This window comes from Eulemur rufifrons, chromosome 28 (genome assembly GCF_041146395.1).
Source record: "Eulemur rufifrons isolate Redbay chromosome 28, OSU_ERuf_1, whole genome shotgun sequence".
NCBI classification, from domain to species: domain Eukaryota; kingdom Metazoa; phylum Chordata; class Mammalia; order Primates; family Lemuridae; genus Eulemur; species Eulemur rufifrons.
The window spans coordinates 22,380,798-22,394,570 of record NC_091010.1 but is presented as its reverse complement, the minus strand read 5'-3'; the positions used below and the strand labels follow the sequence as shown (position 1 = coordinate 22,394,570).

Genomic DNA, 13,773 nt, shown 5'->3' with positions numbered 1-13,773 from the left:
TGACTTCATTACCATAATAACTGTCATAGCTCTCATTTATTGAGTGCTTATTCTAAGCAGGAACGGTGCTAAACACTTTACTTGTATTCTCTCGTTTACTCCTCCAAATCCAGCAATGTAGATATTATTATTACCTCCACGTTACAAAGGACACAAACTCAGAGAGGTTAAGCAACTTGTCCAAGACCACACAGCTAGTGACTAGCAAAGTCAGGATTCGAACCTGTGGCTGTTTGGCTCTAAAGCCTATGCTCTTGTCCATGATTCTGGGCAAGAGCCCAATTCCATCACTTCTAAGTAAAGGGAGGAACAGTGAAACCATGAGACTACATGCATGGGGCTGACCGTAGTTCCTCCTAAGACAGGCAGTGTCCAGATGGGATAGTAATCCATCCTCAGTGGGGACTCCGGGAACCAACATTAGGAAAGAGACGAGAGTGGCCTGAAGTTAGCCCAGGGACGGGACCACATGGCCCTCGAGTGGACTTGAAAGGATTTCTCTTCTCAGCAGTTTAACCATCTCCCCCACCACCTAAGTCTTGTTGACTCTCAATGTGCTTTCACAGCTGAAGCAATGAATGTAAGGATTAAGGAGGAAAGCTCTAGGGTGTAGCTGATTCCAAATGCGGCTCCGCCACTTACCAGCTGTGTGACCTCGGACAAATTACTTAACTTCTCTGCGCCACAAGAGCACCCCCTGCAAAATGAGGCAGTGAAAGTACTGAACCTGTCAGGGCAGTCAGGTAACGCGTACCTTTGAGGCTAAGGTATGCCCGGGTTTCAGCAGTCTGACCATGGGCTGGAAACTTGACCTCTCTGTGCCTCGGTTTCCCCATCTGTTAGGTATGAATAATAGCAATGTTGCCTTATAGGACTATTGTGAAGAGTAAATGAGACGATGTATAAAGTGCTTGACCCTTGTTGGTTTGTGAGTGCTCAATAAATGTTAGTGTGCGTGATGATGAGACATGACTTAGGATGGTGCCAGCCCAAAGTGGACTATTGATAAATGTGACTTTAAAATTAAAAAGCCCGTCCATCCATCCAGACTGGGCAACATAGTGAGACACCATATCTAAAAAAAAAAAAAAAAAAAATGAAAAAATTAGCCATGCATGGTGGTATGTGCCTGGATTCCCAGCTACTCTGGAGGCTGAGGCAGGAGGATCGCTTGGGTCCAGGAGTTCGAGGCTGCAGTGAGCTCTGATCTCGCCACTGCATGACACAGCAAGACCTTGTTTCAAGACAAAAAAAAAAAAAAAAACCGTCCTTGGGAGGTACAGGCCAGGGGCCAGGTTGTCAAAGCAAGATCTACAAAGCCTGTGGCCCTCCCAGGCCTCTGAGGGTGGTGTCCAGTGTCGTCTGACCAGGGCTGGGCCTGTCACTGTTTCCCCGACCCCGCCCCAGCGGTGTCCTGGTGGGGCCCTGGCCAGCAGAGCCGTGATGTGACGTTTGAGCTTCCCCAAGTAGGGCCTTGCACAGGAACATCGGATGCGGTGGAAAGATCCGGTGTCAGGAAGAAGTCCTGGGTCAGAGGTGTGATGCCCTGGAGGCCTGTCCTTCTGCAGGGACCCAAGTGGCACCCAAAACAAACCCTGGCTCAGGATTCAAGGGCTGGGGCTGGCGGTGGAGAGTGCGGTCAAGACCACTCCCCACTCACAGTCCAGGTCCACAAGCCGGGGAGCTGCCCAGAGGGCCGGAGGAGGAGGAGACTGGAGTCTGCCGGGGCTTCCCTGGGAGCTGCCGGACAGCACTTTCCCTTTCTGCGTCTCAGGCCCTGACTCGTGAAATGGGGCTGCCGATTCCTGCTCCAGCCTTTCAGGGCTGTGTCATGACTCAGATGAGGAAAAGTCGAAGGAGAAGGCAGAGGGCTGACTGGCCACTGCCAGGCACAGCCCGGCCACCACAGCACCCCAGGCAGGCGCTGGTGTGGGCGTGGGGACCAGCGTGGTGGGGAGGGAGGCCAGCTTCTCCCCAAGAGAGCAGCAAACCCAGCTCCTGTCTGGAAGGAAGTCGGGAATCGGAGCCCTCACTCACAGTGGGTGAGGCTGGCACCGGGGCTGCAGTCCGGGAGCTCTGCTGGAAGTGGTTGGTGGGGAGACCAGCAGACGAGCCCTGCCCCAGGGAGAAGCTGCCAGAGCCTCAAGCCTGGGGGTCGAGTGTCAGGGGACTTAGCTAGGGGGCATCTCTGGAGCTAGAGAAGAAGCCCCCCACAAGGACAGGGACAGTGTCAGACTTTGACAGCCCCAGGCACAGCAGCCCATGCATAGATGTTGCACGAGCAGATGTCTCTGAGCAGATGTTGGTGATAACAAACACTGCGAAGAGGAAACAGCTCAAGTGTGCCAGGGCTCAGTTTTCTTTGCTCTCCGAATACCGCACTTAGCTTTGCTTTCAAGGCCCTGCCTTCTGCTGAAGGACAAGGAAAAGAATTCCAAGGAACTCATCCCCTTGCTGTCCAGTCCTCAGCCCTCAGGCTCCCTGTCAGGTTGCCGCCCTCTGCTCTCCCTGTCTTTCCCCCAGGATTACGGCTGCATAGAGCAGGGGCACAGGTGTGGCCCGGGGCATCTGTCTGAGTCGTGCGTCCTGCCAGGGGCTGCCCCCCACACTGAAGTTCCCTGCGGCCGCCTTCCCCATCACAGGGGATGGGAGGTTCTGGGATCAGGCGAACTGCTGTTGTTGGAGTGGGATCTCCCGTCCCATTGCCTGCTCAAACCACAGCCACCTTCACTAGGGTTCCTGGCCTCAAGCATTTAGCCCACCCATTCCAGCTGGGCCTTGGATTGGCTTCCCCGGAAGCAGACTGCTATGTGGAGAATGAGTGGAGGCTGGGATGAAATCAGGGTTGTGCCGGGAAGGACAGGAGAATGGACACTGCGGGGGCAGCCGAGTGGGTCTGCGACCCTCACCTCTCCGCAGAGAGGAGCTGCCCAGAGTGCTGGGCAAGACATCTGAACCTCCCCCATCTCCAGGCTCTCGCCAATCAAGATGGGGAGCAAGGACACGATGGGGCAGCCTCCAGATTGAAGGGAAGGTTTGTCAGGGGCAGAGTGGCAGGAAACCCCAGAGCGGGACCAATGGCCCCACCAGGCGGGAAGCCCGTTGCCATGGAGCCATGGAAGTCGGTCGGCCCTGGAAAGACGACACAAGCTAGGTCTGTCTGAGAAGTCATTCAAGTTCCTCTCTGGTGGCTCCAGCTTCAGCCTTGGAAGTGATGGAGGGCATCCGAGGACCTCCTGGGGCTGGGCATGAACCAACCTGGAGGGATCTTGCTGGCTCCCATCCCATCCCTGCTCACACCTCCCAGTGTCTCTGCGGGATGAGGATAGCGGAGAGGGCTGTATCAATGCTAGTCCTACGCCTGGCATGAGATATGCTGGGGAGTCCAGGGCACCCAGCCCTTCCACCTCCATCTCAGCCACACCCCAATGCCAGACCTGGCCCTGCCTGAGTCAGAAAAGGGCCCTCACGCCTTGCCTGCTTGAGTCCCCTGTGTCTTATGCCCAGATGGCTCTAGTTCCAGGCTGACTAATAGGTTCCATCTCATGTGCCAATTCCTGCTGATTGATAGTGGCTGTGTTGGAAAGAATCGTATAGCCCTGTCTGGGCTCATTAAGGAAAAGTAACTGTGATTGATTAGCAATGTCTGCCATGAGTGCCGGACTTGAACGTGGGTGTGTGTGATTTAAACTGCTGCCCACATCTCCCAGGACCTGTTACGCCTCATCAGCCTGAGCTGGAAAGGTCTAGGGATGTCTCATGGCTGAGGGACATCACCATAGGACAGATCTGAGCTGTGGTGTGCTGGCAAATGTTTAACAACTGGCTCTTGGGGTAGAGTGGACTGCTTTGTAGCTTTTGCCAATTTCTGTGGTGTGAATACTCCCACTGTGGCCAATTTCCAGCTGCCAATGTGAAGTCACTGAGAGCCAAGTTAGGAAGAGAAGCACACAGTCGGCTCTCGCAAGACTATACAAGCTGGCTCTGAGGAGTCATATATACATATTTTTAAATGTAAAGCCTCCTGCTACCCCTCAAAGCTCTGCCAATGGTTGGCTGTTCTGGGAAGAGCACCAGACCAGGATTCAGGATCACTCACCAGACATGAACCCTAGGCGAGTTATATCCCTTCTCTGAGCCTCGGTTTCCTCATCCCTAAAATGGAAGTTGGGTTGTGGTGAGCTGTGATGTAAGTGCTTTGTCGGTCTAAAAGCACAGTTTGTCAGACAAGCTCCCGGGGCTTCAGATCAGACGGTCTAGCCCAGAAATCTGCCTTAGCCCTCCCTGTAAGGTCAGGGTTTGGGCCCCAGGGCTGTAAGAGACAGGGCTTGGTTGTTCTCTTTCATGTCAACCTCAAAGGACAGAGGCTGCCTTGGAGCTCATTTGGTTTCCCTTAACAGGCCATCGTGCCTGCCAAAGACGGATTTCTCTCCGTGGTTTGTGAAGCTACTCGTGTGTCCCTTCATCACTGCTCTTTGAGGCAGAGGGTGTTTCTTTCACTTCTCCTACTTGCGCCTCCTTCAAGCTTCAGGGGCCCGTGGTCCTGGGAGACAGGCAGACCTGGGCTCAAGTGCCAGCTCAGGCTGCCTGAGCTCTGCAACCTTGCTCACACCCTCAACTCTCTGGGCCTCAGCTCTTTCATCTGTAGAATGGGAACAATAATCATTGTAGCTACTTCACTGGGTTTGTTGGCAGACTGAGCGAAATGAGGTATGCAAAGTTCTTAGCATAGTGTCAGGCACAGAATAAATATTCCACAAATGAATTATTATTTGTCCTAACAACATCTTGGATGGGGGTAGAACAGGCCAAACTGTAGAAGAAAGGGATCCCAAAAGTTGGCGTAGGGGCATGGGCGAGGGTGTGAGCTGTGGGGACAGGGAGAGCCCCGAGGCAGGTCTGGTCCCGTTTGTCCAGCACCGGGTTTCTCACCCCCAGCACTATTGACATATGGGGCCAGGTGAGTCTTTGTTTCAGGGGGCTCTGTGCATTGGCTCTGTAGCAGCATCCCTGGTCTGGACCCACTAGAGACCAGTGGCAGCCTCCCAGCTGTGAGATCACAGATGTCTCCAGACACTGCCAACTGTCCCCTGGCGGGCAAAATCACCCCCGGTTGAGAACCCCTGCTCCAGCAGGCAGCATGTGCCCAGTGCCGTTAGTCACCCCACGTCCAGGAGAGCCCAGGACGCAGAGCATCTGTCCTGGCAGAGATAGGTGGGCTGGGCACCTGGCAGAGCCGAGTGGCAGGTGGTCGGCTGCAGGCAGCCTGGCACAGGCACCCGGAGGCGTGGATCAGAGATAGGACCCCAGCTGCTGGGAGCCCAGAGGCCAGGCAGGGTCAGGAGACAGCTCATATGACATTGAACTTGGGAGCACCTTGTGACTCTTTACTCCCTGTGTCCAGGGCCAGCACTGGATCCAGAGACTGGGCGGGGCCAAGCCCGTGGGGGAGGGCACTTGGGCTCACCTGCCCACACTAGAAGGGGCTGAGGGCCAAGCCACCCCTTCTGCCCATAAGGACCTTCACGACCTCCAGCCAGGAGAGCACAGGCTTTAGGGTAAGAGAGACCAGGTTCAAATCCAGGCTCTACACTATGGAAATTAAAGCTAAAAAATAGGCCGGGCGTGGTGGCTCACGCCTGTAATCCTAGCACTCTGGGAGGCCGAGGCGGCAGGATCGTTTGAGCTCAGAAGTTCGAAACCAGACTGAGCAAGAGTGAGACCCCATCTCTACTAAAAAATAAAAAGAAATTAGCTGGACAACTAAAAATATATAGAAAAAATTAGCCGAGCATGGTGACACATGCCTGTAGTCCCAGCTAGTCGGGAGGCTGAGGCAGGAGGATCGCTTGAGCCCAGGAGTTTGAGGTTGCTGTGAGCTAGGCTGACGCCACGGCACTCTAGCCAGGGTGCCAGAGCGGGACTCTGCCTCAAAAAAAAAAAAGCTAAAAATAAAACTAATAAAATGTTAAGAATCAGATGCTATCAATCCTCCTACAGCAAAACTTTCTCCATTAAACCCTCACGTTCGTTTTTGTTCTCTTCTCTGGAATTTCTCCAGCTTTCTAACGTAGGAAACTGTTGACTTCTCAGTGGGAGGAAATGAGTTATTCATCTCTATATCACCAGAGCTTAGCATCAGGCCTAGGAGATAATAAGTGCTTAAAAAAATGACGTTTTCCTGCCTTAAAGGGCAATGACTGTGCCTCATTCATCTTCAGAGGGCCATAGCCCAGCACAGGACTGCCACACGGTAGGTGTTGGTTAAATGTTTGTTGAATGAATGAGTGAATGAAGGAACATACAAAGAGTGGTTGAAAGAAAGGCACAACCCAGAATGCCACCCCAGGAGACTTCACGGGGGTCCGTCCCTGCGTGTCCATTTAGGGGAAACGTGGCTGCCTCACTCGGAAGAGGTGGACCAAACCCTGGGGGCCTTAGCAGGAAGCTGAGGTAGCAGGTGACAGACGTCAGGAGGAAGGTCTCAGACAGAATGTCCCCACCCTAGATGGCCGCTGTGGACCCCTCCCTGGGAGCCCTGCTGCAGCCCACTCAGCCCACGCTAGGAGGCTGGGACAATCTTCTAATCCTCTCAAGGCCAGCCGCAGGTGCACGGTGGGGCCCAGGTGTTTTCCTCCTCCCTGAGGTGTGGCAGTGTGGGCTGTCCCTCGGCAGGACCCACCACACAGGTCCTGAGAAACGGTGTGCTTTGTTAGGAAGACTCCTGGACAGGGAGTCGGGAGCCTGGGTTCTGGTCCCAGCCCCATCACCCCCCCACAAAGTGACACTGAACGGCCACCTCCCTGGGCATCTCTTTCTCCATCTGTAATTGGGCACTTAGATACCTTGGATGACTCTATCCTTTGGTGCCTGGCCAGGGTGATGATGGGTCTGTCAATAGTCACGTTACTGAGCATAGCCCAGTGGCCCAGGTGGGAGACCAGCCAGTGACATAGAGCACTGTTAGATTTTGTGAGGCCATCGGGTCCCCGGTGCCTTAGAGCTGCCGGGCACTGACCACAGCATCAGGGGAAGCATCTGCTTTGAAGTCTAGGGTCTCCCACCACACACCTGTTCATGCGATGAAAGTTGGCCGTGGCAGGATGGCGGCTGCATTTTCCAAGCGGCTTAAAGATTTTCCAGGGGGACCCATGAGGACCGTCATGACAGGGGAAGAACGTTTGTGGCAGAGAAAGCCATTTTTTATAACTCCCCACATCTCGTCCCCTCCCTACAGCACGGAATCAGCTAACAGAGGCTTTTCCTGTTGCTGAAGCCCCTGTAAGTGACAGGTGGGGGGAGTGGGAGCCTGGAAGAGCTTGGCAGAGCCAAATTCCCTCACGTAAGACAAAGGAGCCCGTAAAAGAGAGATGAGGGGGTTCAGTCTAGAGAGTCCAGGGTCCAGAGGCTGACCGTGACAGCGTCCCAAGGAAAGGCTTGGAGAGCACTTGGTCTGCAGGCGATTTGGGGGCGGGGTGCGCGGCTTTCAGACTGAGAGGCACAGAGAGAGACCTTGCACAGAAGGACCAGGAGCTCTACCAGTGACTAGCTGGCCCTGGGCGTCGCTCAGCCTTTCTGTGCCTCAGTTTCTCCAACTGCAAGGTCGGGACAATAGAGCCTACCTCATAACGGAAAACACTTGGAATTGTACCTAGCACCTAGACAGGACTGTAGGGGTGTGTGCAGTGACGGTGACAGTGGTAATGATGTAGGACTTATGTCACTCAGAAGTAGACCCAGCCTACTGCCCTTCTGGGACCCGGCTGAGTGCTGAGTCCCGTGCAGCTACCTGTGCACACTGGGTGACACCTACACAGCCGAGACTGCTAACCACAGGCAGGGCTGCCGCCAGAGCTCCAGCCTGTGTCCCTGGGGACGACCCCAGAGCCTGCCGCAGTGGGAGCCAGGGCCCTGTCAGGCCCGGCAGGCGCACGGCATCTTCCCTCCATGTGGCCAAACCATCTGAAAATCGCCACAGGGTAAACTTTGTCACCAGCCTGCTTCTCATGCGAAGACTCTTGCCCAGCCAGGAGACGCGGACTTTCCAGCGGGGCTGGCCCCTCTGGCAGGCTGCATTCAGGGGATATTTTCAGAATCCGGGTGACATTCCCTGCCCCTCAGCCTAACAGGTCCCAGATGCGCCCACCCCCGCATGTTCTGGAAGCCTGTGTGCAGGCCTGCCGCCCGCCTGGGGCTTGCTCACCCAGTCGCTACACCTCTTGACTTTTTTTTTGTTGTTTTTAATTTAAAACATCTTATTCCCCCGTAATGTGATGGCTTGACAGAGGCCAGCATGAAAGAGGCTGTTTCCTCCTGGATGGGGACCAGGGCAGCAAAGCGGGCAGATGCAGGAGAGCAGGGAGCAGCTTTGGGAACGTGCAGAGTGAGGGAAAACGGCAGGAGTCTTTATTGGCCCGGCATAAAAGCAGCAACAGGAGTCACAGCTGAGTTAACGTGGCCAGAGCGCCAGGGGCCGGGCACACACGCCAGGCCCAGCTGGGAATCTGCCGGCCGGCCTTTTGCAGCTCACGTTCACAGGAGCGCCTTTCCCTTCGAGATCTTTCTGGGCTGCTTTGCTCGACTTTCCCTCCCCCAGCACCCCCACCCCCTTTTGCTCTCTGCTCGGAACACTTGAATTTGTCATTCTTGGCTGCTGCCAGTAATGGGATAGGGCTGCCGCTGAGGCCCAGGGGACGGGGGAGGGCGAGTGGACACACCGGGGAGAGAGAGGACAGAGAGGGGCGTGGAGGGAGGGTGGGGCCGAGCCCAGAGGTGGGCGGCAGACCCAGGAGGGCAGGGGGCCTGACTCATCGCTTCACAGAAACCAGGACAGGCCCGATAGACATCAGGCAGGGTGCCCGGGGAGGGGCTGCCTCCGCCCTGCCCCACCTGCTGGCTTGCCACCGTGTTTCGTGGGATGCTGGCCGAGGACAGCAGGCACACTAACAATCCTAACAGCTTTAGGGTCTGTTACTTTGACCTTTCTTGGTGTGCTTTGGTGCCCACCGTCTGTGTTCTGCAAAGCAACCTCGTGCACGAGTTCGGGTAGGTCCTAAAAAGCCCATTTCATGGGTGGGAGGCTGAGGCGGGGGGACCACTATTAAGTCCCCCGCATGGCTGATCCTGGGGCCCAGACTCTGGATTTCTCATCCCATAATGAAAATATGGAGATGAAATAAAGGAGGAAGAGATTATATTGGTGAAAGTGGGCCAGGAAAACACAAACCTCGAAGACCAGATGGAAACCCCTCGCTGAAGAATTCTTGGACGCTGCTTCTAAGGCCGCCTCCCCACCGCCCCCTACGGCAGTGACACTGACCGGACATTTTCTCTCTCTCTTTCAGGACCTCCTGTAAGTACTCAAGCCGCAGCTCGGTCTCATGCGTCTGAAAGGCCTGTCACCTGCCGGTAATGGGGTCCCGGGTGGGGGCGCTGACAGCTGGCCCCTGGTACCTTCTGGGGCCCTTGTGCAGACCCTTCTGCGAGGTCCCTCCAGAATGCTTACATGGGGATGGGCGCTGTGGCTTCTGCACCACTCCAGGGCAAGACAACAGCTGTCCCGGGGCAAAGCAGGCCCCGAATTTCAATCTGAAAGGCTGGCCTGCCCCTTGTTAGCCCAGCTCTGTTGTCCCCCAAAGAAACAACTGGAGTCAAAGCCACTAGAAAGAGGAAAGAGGTCATCTCTCCCCTCTATTCTCCTCCTTGAATGGTCTCCTCCCATTCTGAAAACAGGTCGGCGAGCTGGCTCCAAGAGCGGCCTGCTCTGGAGGACTCAATGTCCACACCCCTGCGTGGGCAACTCCGTGGCCCAGTCGCTTTGGGGGTGGTGGCGGTGGGGTTATGTAAGAGAGCTGTGTGGCCGGTGAGACCAGGAGACAGCACATAAATTCTAGACAGCGCCTCTCTCCTTCCCGGCCTCGCTCTGGGGCCAGGCTGGGGCGGGGGGAGTGGAGCCACTTCCAAAGAACATGAGAAGAGCCCAAGGAGACTGTCTCCTCCAAGTAATGGATCCCGGGAACAGGAGCACCGTTCTCTGAGGGGCAGCATTTGATATCCCAACAAAAGACCCGGAGGGCGCTGGGGGAACTGGGGGGTGGAGTTGAAAGGGCCTGGCCCTCAGCATCAGATCTTTCTCAAGGCTACTGAAATCAACCCTGTCCCCGTGCCTTCCTTAGAGAAGTCATTTCCATAGTTGTTTTCCTCTTGATCTCTAGCTGCAGGAGCAGCCTGCCTCGTTTTTAGTAAGACCACTATTCATATTCCATCTGTGCCCTGAAGGGCCCTTGAACCCACGCTGAGGGTCCCACTGAGCCCCCTGACGGATCAGTCATGGTGAGGGGAAAATCGTGTCATTCCTTGAAAGGAGGAGGGGTGATTTGTCATGGCCTGTTTGGGACGTCAGACACCAATTCCTGTCACCCATCTTCCAAAGTAAACTCTGCTGCAGGGAACTTCCACCTGCTGGAGATGGCTGCTTCCCCCCTGCCTTATTCTGAGGAGCCACCAGAGCCCTCACCTCCCTCTCTTGGGGCCTCCTGTGCCCACTGTGTCCCCGGGGCCAGGATGCTGGGACTCACCCCGCTGCATGGGCTCTGAGTCCCTCCATAGGAATTTAGCGTTCTGAGAGCTCGTGACCGAGCCCCTGTCCGCAGCCAGAGTGGGTCCTGCCACTCCTAGGGTCTGTGGGGAAGGAGCACGTGGGAGGGAGGACATGAGTCTCTGCTCACTGTCTCTGCCTGCAGAGTGAGGGGGGCCAGGGAGCTTTCCCCGCATTCTGAGCCCAGCTCAGGAGGGGAGCCCTGACTCTTCGCCCAGCGCTGGCTGAAACCCCAAGGCAGGAGGAGGAAGAAACGGGCAGCTGGCCAGGGTGGGAATCACCTCCTCAGCCCTGTTCTCTCTGCTTCCTGCAGAAGAAAAAAGGCGGGGACCAGAGGTGAGGGCTAGGGAGAGGCCTGTATCTCAGGGGCTGGATGTATCTCAGGGGCTGGCTCTGTCCTCCAGCCGGGACACCCGTGTTCCTGTGGGCACAGGCCAGCCAGTGCCTTAGAGAACACAAGCTCGGAGGATGGATTGAAGCTGCAGCAGGAACCATTTAAGTGGAAGCGAGTCTGTGGCCACCACTACCCCACCCCTCATGCCCACGACAGACATTGCTAATCAATTAGGAGGCTTTTTAACACAATCTGTCAGCCACTCCCAGTCCACTGGAGTCCCTGCTCAAACTGACATCCATTGGCCATCCCTGGGCTAGATTTAAGGGAGAATTTCTTAATATAGAAACTGTGAGACTGAAACAGATGACCAAGAGAAGCAGGGATATCTCTTCACTGAGGGAATATGATCCTTGCTGAAATACTAGCTAATATTGTGTGCTATATTTTTACAGAGGCAATGTAATATCGCGATTATGAGCACAGGCTCTGGAGCCGGACCACCTGCGTTCAAATCCTGGCACTGTCACTTCTAGCTGTGTGACCTTAACAAGTTACTTAACCTCTCTGTGCCTCAGTTTCTTTATCTGTAAAATGGGAATAGTAACAGTATCTGCCTCATCTGAGTGTTATGAGGAATATATGTATGTATGTATGTATGTTGTGTATATATATTTTTCCACTTAAAATATATTAACTCCTTTAATCCTAGAAACAGAGAGCTTCCCTAGATGATACCCAAAGGTTCTTGTAACCTTACTTTTAAGGAGGAAATTTTTTTTTTTTTTAATTTCTATTAATAAATTTATTATTTCATTATTTCTACCCCACCTCATTCCAAGAAACCTTTTTGGGGGATTTACAAACTATGTAAGGAAACAGGAGGTGAGGGGTGGAGAACAGAGGTAGGAAAACAAGGGGAATCCAGAACTGATGACACCACAACCTCCTGTGCAGTTGAGCCATAGACTTGGCTTTGAGCTTCCCGGTGGTCAGAGCAAAAAGGAAAGCAGAGTTTTCTCAGCCACCCTCTTATACTATTAATAGATCTATCTGGAAGTTGGGTTCCAGTGCCAAAAAGACAACTTTCTTGAGATTTGCCTGGTTCCTAAGCTGCCTCCTATGCATATTGCGATGATGATGATTATTAGAATTAACACTATTAATATATTTTGTTGAATGTTTTCCTCTTATCAATGGAATTTCAGATCCATTATATGGAATCTTGAGTGTACGCTCAGAATTGTGCTAGGCAGGAGCACTAGGGTTAGAAATAGAGGTTTGAGAAACACATAGCTGTGGTTGGTGAAAGCGGGTTCCTTGAGCCGCAGGAGACCTCCACATATGATGGGATCCAGCCTCCTGCCTCACGCCCAGCGCTGGAGAGGGTGGTCTCATGCTGGCGGAGGCGTCAAAGGAAGTCCCACTGCCTCCCTCATGATCCCAGCAGAGAAGGAAAGGTCCCCCGGGATGCCCCACGCCCTGCTCCAGGGTCATGCGCCATTGGCTCAGATGTGGCAGATCTAGCGCAACGTCCCAGTGGGTGATGGGCGCTGCCCTGCATCCGGCTTCTCCTGTGTGGTGGGACAGGGAAGGCCAGACCCTGACCCCTTCCAGCCCTTTTCTAGGCCAGGGCCAGCACGCACAGGTGAGGGACAGAATATTGCGTGGAGTGAGGCAGAAAGGCTCAGAGAGAGGGACTTGCTGGGGAGACCCACAGCCCTGTGATCCTTCAGTCATAAGAGGCGACATTCTTTCTGTCCCTTGTACCTACACCGGTGCCTGGCATGGAGTATCCCCTGCCCTTGCTAACTGGTTTAATGAATGAATGAATGCTAGAACCAAAGCATAGTGACCAAGTCTCTTCCTTCATTTGTTCATAAAATAACAGGCCCCTGAGCACGAGAGGCTTACCCAGGGTCACACAGCTGGTGGGGGCAGTGTTGAACAGTTGGGGATTACAGTCCCCTGACCTACGTAAGCTTCACTCTCTCGCCCCTTTGTTTCAGGGTCCCACTGGAAGACCCGGACTCCCAGTAAGTAATTTTCATTTCTTTCCTTTGTATCTCTTTCACGCGTTCTTTCTCAGTCTGAGGACTGGCCAGGTTGGGTGGGCAGCTTTCCTTTAGGCATATCAGGGTGAGAGGCCCCTCTCCAGAGTCTCTGATCTCTGGCTTAGGGCGAAGCCCACCCTCAGCCCCTCCTCCTTTGGGACCTGGAGAGGGCCCTGCTGGGACATCCTGAGCTGCAGCTGCGGCTCTTAGTTTCCCTCCTGGGGCCCCCAGCGGCTGGGTCACAGCATGCAGACCCTTCCTGTGCTGGGACTGACTTCCAGCCTGATGGCCTTATGATGGGGACCGGCAGGGCTGGCAGCCCGCTGGTACGATGAACATCCTGCTCACCAGCTAACCTTCGAACCACCGTCCTCACTTTCTCCTGTGCCCTCTGGTAAAGGAATGGACTCGAAAACTTTGTTTTCCCCCAGTTACCATTTCTGATTTCTAGAAAGTCTGTGCCAAGGAACCACGGCAGCTTTAGGACGAAAGTAGAAATAATTCCAATAGCCATCTCTTATTGAACCCTGCATAGGTGCCAGGCACTCTGTTAATCACCCTTCATACATTTGATTTGTTTAGCAACTCCACGAAATGGGCGTTATTCCACATGTTTTATAGATGAGGAAACCGAGACTTAGAGAAGTAAAATACCTTGTCCAACTGTCCAAGCTTCAGTTGTAGGCCTGTTGGAGGCCCATGCCATCACATACATTCCATGTCACTGTTTCTTGAGGTCTGTGCCCAACATTTGAGAACTATCTTTAAAGTCTTCAGAGACATTGCTC

At 54.2% G+C, this 13,773-nt stretch overlaps 1 protein-coding gene across 9 annotated transcripts in view; it reads left to right on the top strand.

Moving 5' to 3' along the window:
* COL13A1 (collagen type XIII alpha 1 chain) overlaps window positions 1–13,773 on the top strand; it is a 145,962-nt gene that overhangs the window by 51,528 nt on the left and 80,661 nt on the right. For 7 of the 9 annotated variants that reach the window (XM_069460891.1, XM_069460894.1, XM_069460890.1 and 4 more), the window contains exons 3-4: window positions 9,345–9,352; window positions 12,941–12,967. In XM_069460891.1, coding sequence (XP_069316992.1) covers window positions 9,345–9,352; window positions 12,941–12,967 — 35 coding nt within the window. The remainder of the gene's footprint in view (window positions 1–9,344; window positions 9,353–12,940; window positions 12,968–13,773) is intronic. The other 2 variants (XM_069460892.1, XM_069460889.1) reach the window with 1 other exon arrangement.